General features: G+C 46.8%; 1 protein-coding gene across 1 annotated transcript in view; it reads right to left on the reverse strand.

Annotated features, from left to right (window-relative positions):
- LOC138279330 (butyrophilin-like protein 2) overlaps positions 1 to 12,930 on the reverse strand; it is a 430,170-nt gene extending 417,240 nt beyond the window's left edge. Inside the window, exon 1 of the mRNA XM_069219396.1 lies at positions 12,655 to 12,930. Within this exon, the coding sequence (XP_069075497.1) occupies positions 12,655 to 12,681 (27 nt within the window). The 5' untranslated portion in view covers positions 12,682 to 12,930. The remainder of the gene's footprint in view (positions 1 to 12,654) is intronic.
- Between the last annotated feature and the right edge of the window lie 743 nt (positions 12,931 to 13,673).

Below are 13,673 nucleotides of genomic sequence, written 5' to 3' on the forward strand. Positions count from 1 at the left end.
CAGAGAGAAAAACGTTTTTAGAAACTTTTAAAGAAAAGAGAAAAACATTTCAAACTTTTCAAAACTTTTGAGAACTTTTTAGAAAGTTTTTAGAAAGTTTTTAGAAAGAGAGTTAAATTGTTTCAGTTAACTGTGTATATTTTTAAGTATTTGGAATATGTTTTTCTTATGAAAAGCACCAATGACAAAGTGGTAAAGCAGTTACAAGTACTTATCCCACCGCTGCACCACCAATGTAGGAGGCTGCCCTGGCTTATAGTGGGTACCTGATGGTTCTTACACCTTGTGCCAGGTCCAGTTATCCCTTATTAGTAGATTAGTAGTGTTCTAGCAGTTGAGGCTGATGGAGGTAGCTATAGCAGAGCAGCTTAGGCTGAACTAGGAGACATGCAAAGCTTCTACTATACCGCTTATATCATAAACCACTATATCATAAGAATCACAATACTCAGAGTTACTAAAAATAAAGGTACTTTATTTTAGTGACAATGTGCCAAAAATATCTCAGAGGATATACTCCCTTAGGAGGTAACTAAACTACACAAAATATACACACAAACCAAAATCAGGTAAGTAAACAGTTAGAAATGTAGTGCAAACACTGTAGAACAGTGGTTCCCAACCTGTGGGCCAGGGACCCCTGGGGGTCCGCAAAGCCTCCTCAGGGGGTCCGCGACTGCTCAGAAAATTAGATAATATCTAACATATTAGGTCCCCAGCTTTCAATAATGACTCAGTGGAGGGGTCCCCAGATTCTAATAATGATTCAGCAGGGGTCCCCAGGTTCCAGCAATGATAAAGTGGGGGTCCACAGAAGTCAAAAGGTTGGGAACCACCGCTGTAGAATACAAAAGGATGCAATAGGCCTACGGGCAACACAAACCATATACTAAGAAAGTGGAATGCGAACCACTTAGGGACACCAGGCCTAGAGTAGTGTGTAGTGGGTTGCTGGGAGTGTAAGAAAACACTAAGGGTGCCCAACACCCTGAGAAGTAGGAGTAAAGTAACCCTACTACCCCAGAAAGACAAGAAAGCCAAGATAGGTGATTCTGCAAGGACAACAACTGACTGCAAAACACTGAAGACGGATTCCTGGACCTGAGGACCTGTAAAGGAAGGGGATCAAGTCCAAGAGTCACGCAAGTGTCCAGGGGGGGCAGGAGCCCACTAAACCCCAGATGAAGGTGCAAAAGGGCTGCCTCCGGGTGGAAGAAGCCAAGGATTCTGCAACAACGGAAGGTACCAGGAACTTCTCCTTTGGTCGGAAGATGTCCCATGGCGTGCTGGGGGATGCAGAGTTGTTTCCACGCAGAAAGACTGCAATCAAGCCTTGCTAGCTGCAAGAGTCGCGTTGAGGATTTTGGGTGCTGCCAGGGCCCAGGAAGGACCAGGAGGTCGCCCCTTGGAGGAGGAGACAGAAGGGGTGCTCAGCAACTCTGAGAGCCCACTCAGAAGCAGGCAGCACCCGCAGAAGCACCTGAACTGGCACTTAGAAGATCTGAGGACAGCGGTCACAAAGGAGGGTCCCACGACGTCGGAGTCCAACTCAGCGAGTTGGGCAATGCAGGACAATGTGCTGGGGACCTGGGCTAGGCTGTGCACAAACGAAGTTTTGCAAAAGTGCACAGAAGCTCGAGCAGCTGCAGTTCACGCAGTACACAGGATTACTGTCTGACGTGGGGAGGCAAGGACCTACCTCCACCAAATTTGGACTGTCAAAGACACTTGGACCAAGCTCCTGTGTTCCAGGGACCACGCTTGTCAGGATGAGAGGGGAACCAGAGGACCGGTGATGCAGAAGTTTGGTGCCTGTGTTAGCAGGGGGAAGATTCAGTCGACCCATGGGAGATTTCTTCTTGGCTTCCAGTGCAGGGTGAAGGCAGACAGCCGTCAGAGCATGCACCACCAGGAAACAGTCGAGAAAGCCGGCAGGATGAGGCTCTACAATGTTGCTGGTAGTCTTCTTGCTACTTTGTTGTGGTTATGCAGGCGTCCTGGAGCAGTCAGCGGTCGATCCTTGGCAGAAGTCAAAGAGGGGAGTGCAGAGGATCTCTGGTGAGCTCTTGCATTCGTTATGTGGTGAAATGCCCACAGCAGAAACCCTAAATAGCCCACAGAGGAGGATTGGCTACTGAGAAAGGTAAGCACCTATCAGGAGGGGTTTCTGACGTCACCTGCTGGCACTGGCCACTCAGAGCAGTCCATTGTGCCCTCACCTCTGCATCCAAGATGGCAGAGGTCTGGGACACACTGGAGGAGCTCTGGGCACCTCCCCTGGGAGGTGTTTGTCAGGTGAGTGGTCACTCCCATTTCCTTTGTCCAGTTTTGCGCCAGAGCAGGGCTGGGGGATCCCTGAACTGGTGTAGATTGGCTTGTGCAGAGTGTGCACCATCTGTGCCCTTCAAAGCATTTCCAGAGGCCAGGAGATGCTACTCCTCCGAGGCCCTTCACACCTATTTCCAAAGGGAGAGGGTGTAACACACTTTCTCAGAGGAAATCCTTTGTTCTGCCTTCCTTGGACCAGGCTGCCCAGGAGGGCAGAAACCTGTCTGAGGGGTTGGCAGCAGCAGTAGCTGCATTTGAGACACCGGAAAGTTAGTTTGCCAGTACCCGGGCTCTGTGCTGAAGACCCGGGGATTCATGGAATTGTCCCCCCAATACCAGAATGGTATTGGGATGACAATTCCATGATCCTAGACATGGTACATGGCCATGTTCGGAGTTACCATTGGGATGCTACATATAGGTATTGACCTATATGTAGTGCACACGTGGAATTGTGTGCCCGCACTCACAAAGTCTGGGGAATTTGCCCTGAAAAATGTGGGGGCACCTTGGCTAGTGCCAGGGTGCCCACACACTAAGTAACTTGGCACCCAACCTTCACCAGGTAAAGGTTAGACATATAGGTGACTTATAAGTTACTTAAGTGCAGTGATAAATGGCTGTGAAATAACGTGGACGTTATTTCACGCAGGCTGCAGTGGCAGGCCTGTGTAAGAATTGTCAGATCTCCCTATGGGTGGCAAAAGAAATGCTGCAGCCCATAGGGATCTCAAGGAACCCCAATACCCTGGGTACCTAGGTACCATATACTAGTATTAATACGTCTTACTAGGTAACACTGTGTGCTCCTGTGGCATTGCAGACTGCAGTATCATCCATCTTACAATATAAACCCATGTGTGGTCCTCTGGGATTGTCGACTGCAGTATTCATACTTTTTACAGTATAAGCTTAGTGTGGTCATGTGGGATTGCCGAATGCAGTATTCATACTTTTTATGGTGTAGGCCTATGTGCTCTCCTGTGGCATTGCAGACTGTAGTATTCATCCATCTTACAATATAAACCTATGTGTGATACTCTTGGATTGCCTAATGTGGTATTCTAACCCTTATGGGGGGTGTTTGCACACAACACACTTTTAGCAGGTCGATACCTCTACAGATCATTAGAAAGGGCTTGCACTACATACCTGTGTTGCAAAGCACAATGACGGATGTCGCTCCCTGTCCAACATAAATTTACAGACTGTGTGGCAATGGCTAAGATAGGTTTATAATGACTGATTGAAAAAGCTTGATATCATTATATTGCACACAACCACATGTTGCATGGGCTCTACATTCTTGCACACAGAGTACACTATGAGACATATATAGTTGATATAATGACGATAACTATTGTGAAACACTATATACTCCTTAAAATGCAATAACTTTTTAAACTTGTGTGTTTTGTGATTAATCTAACAGGAGAGGACTGTAATCTCCCTAATAAGGAATGAATACTACTGTAGTCATTTCAAGAGAGCTGTATATAAGTGTATTCTGTTTTGTGGACAGACACTCATGGACCTATACTCTGCCTGCCTAGGGTGATCTCTAACCTTAGTCTCACCATACTCAACCCTTGTACAAGGAGTGACCCACCATCGACCCTTGATGCTCCAGACTTGTTTGTTATTGGTGAGAAAACTTGACCAAAGAGGTACAATCTTTTATGACTGAGCCTTTCCACCCCTCCATTTGCCTCCATCTACTGTTTATAGGAATGCTACTGTGAGAATTGTTTTTTCTGCATATTAAACGCATCATAAATTGGGTTTCGGCTAAACTAGGCTGTGTTTACCCTATTCTCCATCTTGCACCGAAGTCACACCATCCCATGATAGCTATTGACGTTCTTCATGTTTTTAATAAAGAATTGTGAGATTCACACTGACAGAAAGTGTTCCCTGAGACTTTCCTTCGCTGTACCTAACCAAGGACATTTCACTGTCCCAGGCTATCGGTGTGCAATGTATCAATTTGACTGCTCAAATAAACTAGTAGATTGCACACAAACTCTATGCATTACTACCATGATATACACTTTGAATTAATTCTCAACTAAAATATTTCTTCATACTCATTCCCCATTGGTGCATATGTTGAGAACCATGTATGCATGTAGAATTCATGAACGTCTTTGTTAGAAGTCCTTTAAAAGGCTGTGTTGATTTCTATGTACAGGATTCCTTATCTCACACCAGTAGAAGGTAAACCTATGAGGGATTATACATAGAACTGTAAAGAGTTGTTAAAAATGGGGTCTGTAGTTGACAGTCAGTTTATACCCTGCCCAAGTAGGGACCCTCACTCAAGTCAGCTTAAGGGAGATGCACAGCTCAGATAATCACTGCTCACCCCCTTGGTAGCTTGGCACAAGCAGTCAGGCTTATATCTGAGGCAATGTGCAAAGTATTTGTACATACACAAATACTAACACAGAGAAAACACCTTGAAAGTACTTAACACCAGCTTAGAAAAATAACCAATATTTATCTGAGTAAAACAAGGCCAAAATGACAACACTCCAACAGAGACAAATAAAGTTATTGTTGGACCTGGCCCTTTTTTTAGGGTCATCCCCAAACGTTTGCCCCCTCCCTCCTATTTTTTCTAACCAGGTTGTGTTAGCTCTAGGACTCTGGGCAATTTACCGCTACTAACAGGTGCTAAATTGTATATGCTCTCTGTGTCAATTGTTGTGTAATTGGTTTTTCCATGATTGGCATATTTGATTTACTAGTAAGTCCCTAGTACAGTGCACTAGAGGTGCCCAGGGCCTCTAAATCAAATGCTACTAGTGGGCCTGCCGCACTGGTTGTGCCACCCACATGAGTAGCCCAGTAAACATGTCTCAGACCTGCCACTGCAGTGTCTGTGTGTGCAGTTGTAAACTGCAAAATCGACCTAGAAAGTGTACCCACCCGCCAGGCCCAAACCTTCCCTTTTTATACATGTAAAGCACCCCTAAGGTAGGCCCTAGGTAGCCCCATGGGCAGGGTGCGGTGTATGTCAAAGGTGGGACCTGTACTGGTGTGTTTTACATGTCCGAACAGTGAAATACTACCAAACTCGGTGTTCTCTGTTGCAAGGCCTATCTCTCTCATAGGTTAACATGGGGCTGCCTTTAAATATCTTGCCTCTAAACATCTTTAAATGCGAGCAGATCGAGATTTGGAGTGTGGGATCTCTGAACTCACAATTTAAAAATACATCTTTGGGTAAAGTTTGTTTTTGAATTGTCAGTTTGGAAATGTTACTTTCAGAAAGTGGGCATTTCTTGCTTAAACCATTCTGTGACTCTGCCTGCTTGTATATTATCTGTCTGGGTCAGACTGACAGTTGGGCTGTTAGTGAATCTCCACTAGACAGTGACACAAAGGGGACCAGGTGTAGCCTCGTATCCTGATGGGCCATTTGGGCTAGAGTGGAGAGAGGAGTGGGCGCATACACCTGAATGGACTGTGCGGTCTCCAACCCCCTGGTGTGAGTCTGGAGCCAGGCGTGGGCACGACAGAATCTTGTGAAAAACAGAGACTTTCCTTTGAGGTTTGCCAGTTTCAAAGGCAGAAAGGGGTATAAGTAGTGTACCCAAATCCCCAGATGTTTACATTACTTCTGGATTCAAGAGGAACCTCTGCCAAGGAGAAGAGCTGAAGAGCTACAGGAGAAGTACTCCCCCTTTGCCTGTGACTGTGCTTTGCTGGGTTAGCCTGCAGTTGCTGCTTCTGCCTGAGAGAGGACAAAGACTGAACTTTATGGGATATTTCTGCTTGTGAAGTGTCTCCAAGAGTTTGGATTGAGCTTGCCTCCTGTTTTGAAGTCTCAGTGCCATCAAAGTCTTCCTCTGCCAGCACCTGGGCTCTCTGCTGAGGAGGCGTGCGGGGAACATTTTGAAGGACCATCTGCAAAGCAGCTGTAAAAAATACACACCACCTGCATTGCGACTCAAAATCAGTGCCCCACCTGCATCGCGGCCTGGTAATTGACGCATCACCTGCACAGCAGCAGGAGAAATGGCGTGACTCACACTTGTGGCTGCTGAAAACAACGCAAACCCTATGCAGCGCAGATTCTCGTCCTTATGCGGGCATCAAAATCGGTGTAAACCTGCCCAGACCCGAAGTGTCCATCCATAAATTGATGCATCGCTCTCTTGTGGAGCAGAAAATGACACATCGTCTACCTCACCAGAGAAGAAATGACGTATGGCCTCACTTCATTGACTTTTCTGACGCAAACCAAGTACTTTGTGTAACAACAACGCTTCCATTGTTTTCTATGGCGTAAGACTGTTTATTTTTTAAATTCATAACTTTACTTGTGTGAGTTGAATTTTTGTCATTGTGGTCTTGTTTGATTAAGATAAATATTGGCAATTTTCCAAACTGGTGTTGTGTCCCTTTCGTAGTGTATTCACTATATTACTGTGAGTGTTGGTACAAATACTTTGCATATTGTCTTTGAGATAAGCCTGACTGGTTATGCCAAGCTACCAAGGGGGTGAGCAGGACTTGTCTTAGGAGTGTAATTCCCTTACCCTGACTAGAGTGAGGGTCCCTGCTTGGACAGAGTGCAAACTGACTGCCAACCAGAGACCCCATTCATAACAGTTATCCTGTTTTAAAGATTTAAAAGAGTCTTAATCCTGAAAAATCGGTGGTTGTATCCTCATATCACACAGTACCCTGGATTCATCAAAAGCAAAGATGACGCAGGCCGCAAAGGAGGTGATGCATCTGAAAAGAAAGCAATGCGTTAATTATTTTCACGCTGAACAGGTGATGTGTGGATTCATTTACAAGCCCGGCTGGCGATGCGTGGATTCTTTTCCCGCTGGATGAGAGACACATTTTTTCCTGGTTGCAGAGCAGCATCGATGTAGAAAAATGGCACTCAGAGGTGATGCGTGTAAAATTTAGATGTACGGCGAAGAGGAATCCGCGCTATGTGGGGATGTATCAAATCTCGCAGGTGCTGCATCAATTTTTTACCCATGGTACAGTCGCTGCTTTGATTCTTTTCCCACAACAGCACTGTGCTTCAATTTTCTCTTTAGGTCACCAGTTTCTTCTTCCAAGGGCCAAAGGGCTGGAATTCGCCTCACTTGGCAAGTCAGGGCTGCAACAGTTGAGCCCAGTCAGTGTCAGATGAAGGCTTTGATGTCCCTGAGACTTCACAACAGGAGGTAAGAAGCAGGATGTAGAAGGCAAAGTCCAGTCCTTTCACTCCCAGGACAGAAGCAGCAAGCAGCAGGCCAGCACTGCAAAGCAACAGACAGAGTGGAAGTCCCTCCTACACCATCCAATTCTTCTTCCTGGGAGAATGTCCTCAGTCCAGAATTGTTCTAACGTTGTGGGGTTAGCAGTCCAACACTTATACTCATTTCTGCCTTTGAAATAGGCAAACTTCAAAGGAAAGTCTTTGCAGTGCACAAGACCCTGCCTCTCCCTTGCCCTGTCCCAGACACACTCTAGGGGGTTGGAGACTGGATTGTGTGAGGGCAGGCACAGCCCTTTAAAGTGCCAGTGCCAGCTCCTCCCTCCTACTCTAGCTCGGGAAGACTCATCAGGATATGTAGGAAACACCTCTGCCCCCTTTGTGTAACTGTCTAAAGTGAATTCACAAACAGCCCAACTGCCAGTCTGACACAGACAAGGATTCCACAGGCAGGCAGAGGCACAGAATGGTTTAAGCAAGAAAATGCCCACTTTCTAAAAGTGCCATTTTCAAACAGATAATCTAATAACCAACTTTACTAAAAGATGTATTTTTAAATTGTGAGTTCAGAGACCCCAAACTCCACATATCTTGCTGCTCCCAATTAAAAACCGCACTTAAAGACATTCCAAGGCAATCGCCCTGTTAAACTATGGGAGAGATAGGCCTTGGAATAGTGGAAACTGAATTTAGCAGTATTTTACTATCAGGACATGTAGAACACACCAGCACATGTCCTTCCTTTTAAATACAGTGCACCCTGCCCATAGGGCTGCCTGGGGCCTACCTTAGGGGGTAACTTACATCTAGTATAAGGGAAGGTTTGAGCCTGGCAAATGAGTGCCAGGTCAAACTATCAGTTCCGAACTGCCCGCACAGACACTGCAGTGCCAGGTCTGAGCCATGTTTACAAGGCTACTTATGTGGGTGGCACAATTAGTGCTGCAGGCCCGCTGGTAGCATTTGATTTACCAGCCGTGGGCACCTCTAGATCACTTTACTAGAGACTTACTAGTAAATCAAATATGCCAGTCATGCAAAAGCAAATTACCAATACAGTTTACACAGGGAGCACTTGCACTTTAGCACTGGTCAGAAGTGGTAAAGTGCCCAGTAAAGCTAACAAAAACAGGTCAGAAGCAATAGAAGGAATGAGGCAAAATGTTTGGGGATGAGCCTGCAAAAAGGGCTAGGTCCAACAGGAGTTCTCTGTACTTCTGATCTCTATGTTTTCTTACCAAATCACTCTTAAAATGTTCTATGTAAACTGCCCATTAATCCTTTATATAAAGCTTTGAAACAACAACAATTGTCTGTCATTCTTGCAAGAATGTTTATCACATGCTACTGAGCTTAATCAATGAATCAATCAGAAGTGACTGCACCAGCTGGGGAGCACCAAAGTCCATATTGGGACCACACCTCTCCTGATCCTAGCCGTTGGTGTGCCCTATGAATGAGATTTTAGAATAAGTTTGCACGCAGACAGATTGGGTAGCAGAGGTGATGGTTCTGAATGGATCTGACCAAAATTCAATAAACTAGTTGGCTGCAAAACTGAGTACTGCACCTTCATGGTCCAGAGGGTTTCCCCTGAGATCTAAATTGACCCAGTCCCACACCAGTCCTGGTGCCAGAGAGACGAGGTGGCTGGAGAAGGAACAACATCAAGAGGAAGCAAAATGTGGGAAAAGTTGTCATGGGACAGTGCATGTTCGAACTTGTAATATGCTACACCTCTTGGATAGGCTTACAGAGATTTTAGAACATTTGGTTTTTGAACCTGCCTGCTAGTTGAAGTGTGCTGTGAGGCTCTATCAGTTACATCATGATAGAGGTCTAATCTTCTTAAATGGATGTACTAACTGACCTTGGTGACGATTCGCTCCTTAGTGCACTGGGAGTTGATATACTGAATACAGGTCGAGGGTTCACTTCTGTATGAAAGTAGGTAACATTCTTATTGCTATAGAAATGTTTGTGTTGTCAAAGCAGGCAAATGGTGAAAAAGTTGTCAATTGGTTCACAAATGGACCAGTGGCATTGGAGTTCACAGCTAAGGTGCTGCAGAGAGACTGGCTGGAAGACGTTGTAGCCGCACCGTGATAGGGTGACCTTTGACAGAGACACCCCGGATATTGGTGAATGGATTGCGAGCTTGTCATTGTGGACAAAGTGAGAGATTGAAGCGAGGAGGGAGTAAGACATTGCTAGAACAGGGAATCCCTTGACAAAGAAAGAGAAAGACTTAAAGGAGAAAGGAAAGATCCGTCCGGTATGTACTCCAGCTAGGGAAGTGGTGGCAAAGAAAGGGTTACACACATATGTGTGGCTTAGCCAATGGCATCCAAAGATGGGGAACTCGGATTCCCATTCAGTGGTACTTTTCACATAACTTGAATCGAGAACTTGAGGAAAACAATGTATAATATAAAACCACAGCCTAGGCCCACACAATTTGAAGTCTTAAAACTTTGGGAGCAAATGTCAAGTGAAAAGAAAAAGAAAAAATGTGAATTAAACATTTGCAATCGGGCTCATTCATGGAGAAGCGCACAGGACAAGGATAGTGAGAAGCAGGACACCTTCATACATGAACTCCTCAGTGAAAGAACGCCCCCATACAATGTGACAGCCGCTGACCCGAGCACCACAGCCCTGGCAGTTTCTGTGTGTGGTTGATGTGTTGGGTGTACGATTGGTGTGTTGGGTGTGTGGTTGGTGTGATGGGGGTGTGATTGATGTAATGGTTGTGTGGTTGATGTGATGGGTGTATGGTTGATGTGATGGGTGTATGGTTGATGCGATGGGTGTGTGGTTGGTGTGATGGGTTTGTGGTTGATGTTGGTGTGATGGGTGTATGGTGTGTGTGTTGGGTGTATGGTTGAAGTGATGGGTGTATGGTTGATGTGATGGATGGTTGTGTGATTGGTGTGATGGTTGGTGTGATGGGTGTGTGATTGCAGTGATGGGTGTGTGGCTGGTGTGATGGGTGTATGATTGATGTCTGCTGGTGGTTCCACAGTTAGCAGCAGGTAACACCTGGCCCTGACAGAAGGCGGAGTCGGCAGCTATAGGTTCAGAGAAGAGATATAGAAGTCGAGGCTGAGATCAGCCTTCACAGACGGACACCACTGACTCAGGCCTGTTTGAGCTTTGAACAGGAGGGGAGGGGCAGAGAGGAAAACAAAGGGGGCTGAAGTGAGTCCCTCATTGCACAGTCTTCCCACACAATATGTAAGCAGATGCCACAGAGGGGGTGCCACAGGGCCCCGATCCAGCAGGCTGGGTGGCAGTGGAGGTGGAACTGCTGCCTCACCTGGCCTTTTCTCTGCTATGTATGAGGACCCTCAGAAACAGCTTCTCACCAGAGGGCCACGAGGGGGGGTGAGGTGGGGTCAGGAGCTGGTAAAAGAGCTGCAGTGTAAGAGGAAGGAGAAGTGAAGGACCCTGTGGAGAGGGACTGAGAGAGAGAGACAGAGAGAAAGAAAGAGAACTAATGAGAGAGAGAGAGAGACAGAGAGAGAGACGAGAGAGAGAGAGAGACAGATAGACTGAGAGAAGGAGAGAGAGAGAGGGGAGAGTGAGAAAGAGAGAGAGGAGAGACGGAGAGAGAGTGAGAGAGAAAGAGGAGAGAGAGAAAGAGAGAGAGACAGAGAGAGAGCTAGAGAGAGAGGAAGACAAAGAGGAGAGACAGAGAGAGAGCACGAGAGAGAAAGAAAGAGAGAGGACAGAGAGAGAGAAAGAGAAACAGAGACAGAGAGCAAGAGAGAGGAAGCCAGAGATGGAGTGAGAGCGAGAGAGAGGGAGAAAGACAAAGAGGAGATATAGGGAGAGAGAGAGAGGAGGGACAGAGAGAGTGAGAAACAGAGAGAGAGAGATATAAAGAGAAGGAGAAGGAGACAGCCAAGGAGAAGAGACAGAAAGAGAGAGAGGACAGAGAGAGAGGAAAGCAAGAGACGGAGACAGAGCGAGAGAGAGAGGGAGAAAGACAAAGAGGAGAGACAGAGAGAGAGAAAGAGAGAGAGAGATAAAGAGAGAGAGAGGAGAGAGAGAGGGGAGAGGCAGAGAGAGGCAGAGAGAGACAGAGAGAGAGATAAAGAGAGAGAGAGGAGAGACAGAGAAAAAGAACGAGAGAGTAAGAGAGAGAGAGAGAAAGAGAGGGAGACAGAGAGAGAAAGAGAGAGAGAAAGAGAGAGAGGGAGAGAGAGAAAGAGAGAGAGAGAGAGAGGGAGAAAGAGAGAGTGGGAGAGAGAGAAAGAGAGAGAGGGAGAGAGAGAAAGAGAGAGAGAGAGACAGAAGAGAGAGAGAGACAGAAAGTGAGAAAGAGGGAGAGAGAGAGAGAGAGAGAGAGAGAGAGAGAGAGAGAGAGAGAGAGAGAGAGGAGAGACAGAGAGAGAGGACAGCGGGACAGAGGAGAGAGAGGGCAGCAGAGAGAGAGAAAGAGAATGGGAGAGACAGAGAGAGGGGGAGATAGACAGGGAGAGAGCGAGCGAAGAAAGTGAGAGAGAGGCGAGATAGCGAGGTGGAGAGAGAGAGAGAGGGGGAGAGAGAAAAAGACGGAAGGGAAGAGATAGAGAAAGGGAGACAGAAAAGAGAGAGAGGAGGAGAGAGAGCGAAAGAGAGATAGAGAGAGGGGGAGAAAGAGACAGAGGAGAGAGAGCGAGGCAGAGACATCAAAGAGACAAGCTCTAAGGAGGCAAGAAACAGCCCAAAAGTGGGGACAAAGAATGAGGCGCGTAGAACCCGGGGCGGCAGGACGGACGCCCCAACACCCTCGGAGGGGGCCGCAAGCATTCCTTTAATGCTGATGGTTCATGGACACCCCTTAGTACACCAGGCAGACAGACAGCTTGCTTTTTTGGGAAAATTATTTTAAAAAATTGCCCAAACGTTGCCCTCTGACCCCTTAATAAACAAATATAAGTTGCTATCAGCAGAGCCCCCTCTCAGCAGCGACACCCCCTCCTAAAAACTCGTAGGGAGCCCGGACTCGCTCTACCTGCTCGCCACAGTGGGGGTCTTTATTGGATATTTCTTGCCCCCCTTTGCGTCCAGGCGACCACCCTTAGGCAGTAACTATAAAGCCCCCCACCTACCTGTCTCTCACCGCCCGGCGACCTCATCCCTCCTTAGGGCGGTCTTCTAGGCACGGGGTTTTCCTTCACGTCACTCCCTGTGGATTCATCACCACTGGGGGCTTCCTCAAGCGCCTGGAAGCGTGCAGAGTTCTTGATTCCTGCTGCCTCGGACCCTGGAAAGATCTACCTGCCCTCGGCTGAGGAGTGAAAGTGAAAGGGGGCGATGAGAGGACTTTCACCCCGGGACCAGAGATAAGCTCACTCCTGCCCTCTCCTGAGCTGCGAGGCGCTATCTCCTGCTCTCTGCTCTACTGTGACTCCAGCTGTCTGTTATCTCACTCTGAAGACTTTGACCCAGGATGCAGTTTACAAACAAGCACAAGCAGTGCCAAGCTCTGGCCTCACCTGTAACCATCAGACCCAGAACAAGCCGTAGGAAGAACTATAATGGACAGTGAAATAGGGCAAACAATCACAGAGAGTGTGTGTCTGTGTGTGTGTGTCTTTGTGTGTTTGTGTATATGCGTGTTTGTCCATGTGTGTGTGTGTGTGTGTCTGGGTTTGTTTTACTATCCTTGTGGGGACTTGGATCTGATAACACACACACGCTGTGGGGACTTGGTTGCACTATGGGGACCTGAACCCAGGTCCCTACAAGGCAATGTCTTCTAAATGATCAAAAATGACTTTAGGAGCATCTGTGTCAATTTTTACAAATTTTTAAAAAAATGCATTGTGGGGACTTGTGTTTCACCAAGTGTGTTTATATTCCTGCTCCGCTCTGCCCCTGTAGACGGGAGGTGGTACTGCAATCTTAAACACTGTTAGACCTGACAGTCTTACGGTGGTCACCCCCAACCTTTTGCCTTCCCCCCTCCACCTTTTTGACACTGTTTTTGCTGGTTTTAGGACTCTGCAAACTTTACCACTGCTAACCAGTGCTCAAGTGGATATGCCCTCTCCCTTAAACATGGCAAAATTGGTTCATACCCAATTGGCATATTTAATTTACTTGTAAGTACCTAGTAAAGTGCACT

Source organism: Pleurodeles waltl, chromosome 2_2 (assembly GCF_031143425.1).
Source record: "Pleurodeles waltl isolate 20211129_DDA chromosome 2_2, aPleWal1.hap1.20221129, whole genome shotgun sequence".
Classification (NCBI taxonomy): Eukaryota; Metazoa; Chordata; class Amphibia; order Caudata; family Salamandridae; genus Pleurodeles; species Pleurodeles waltl.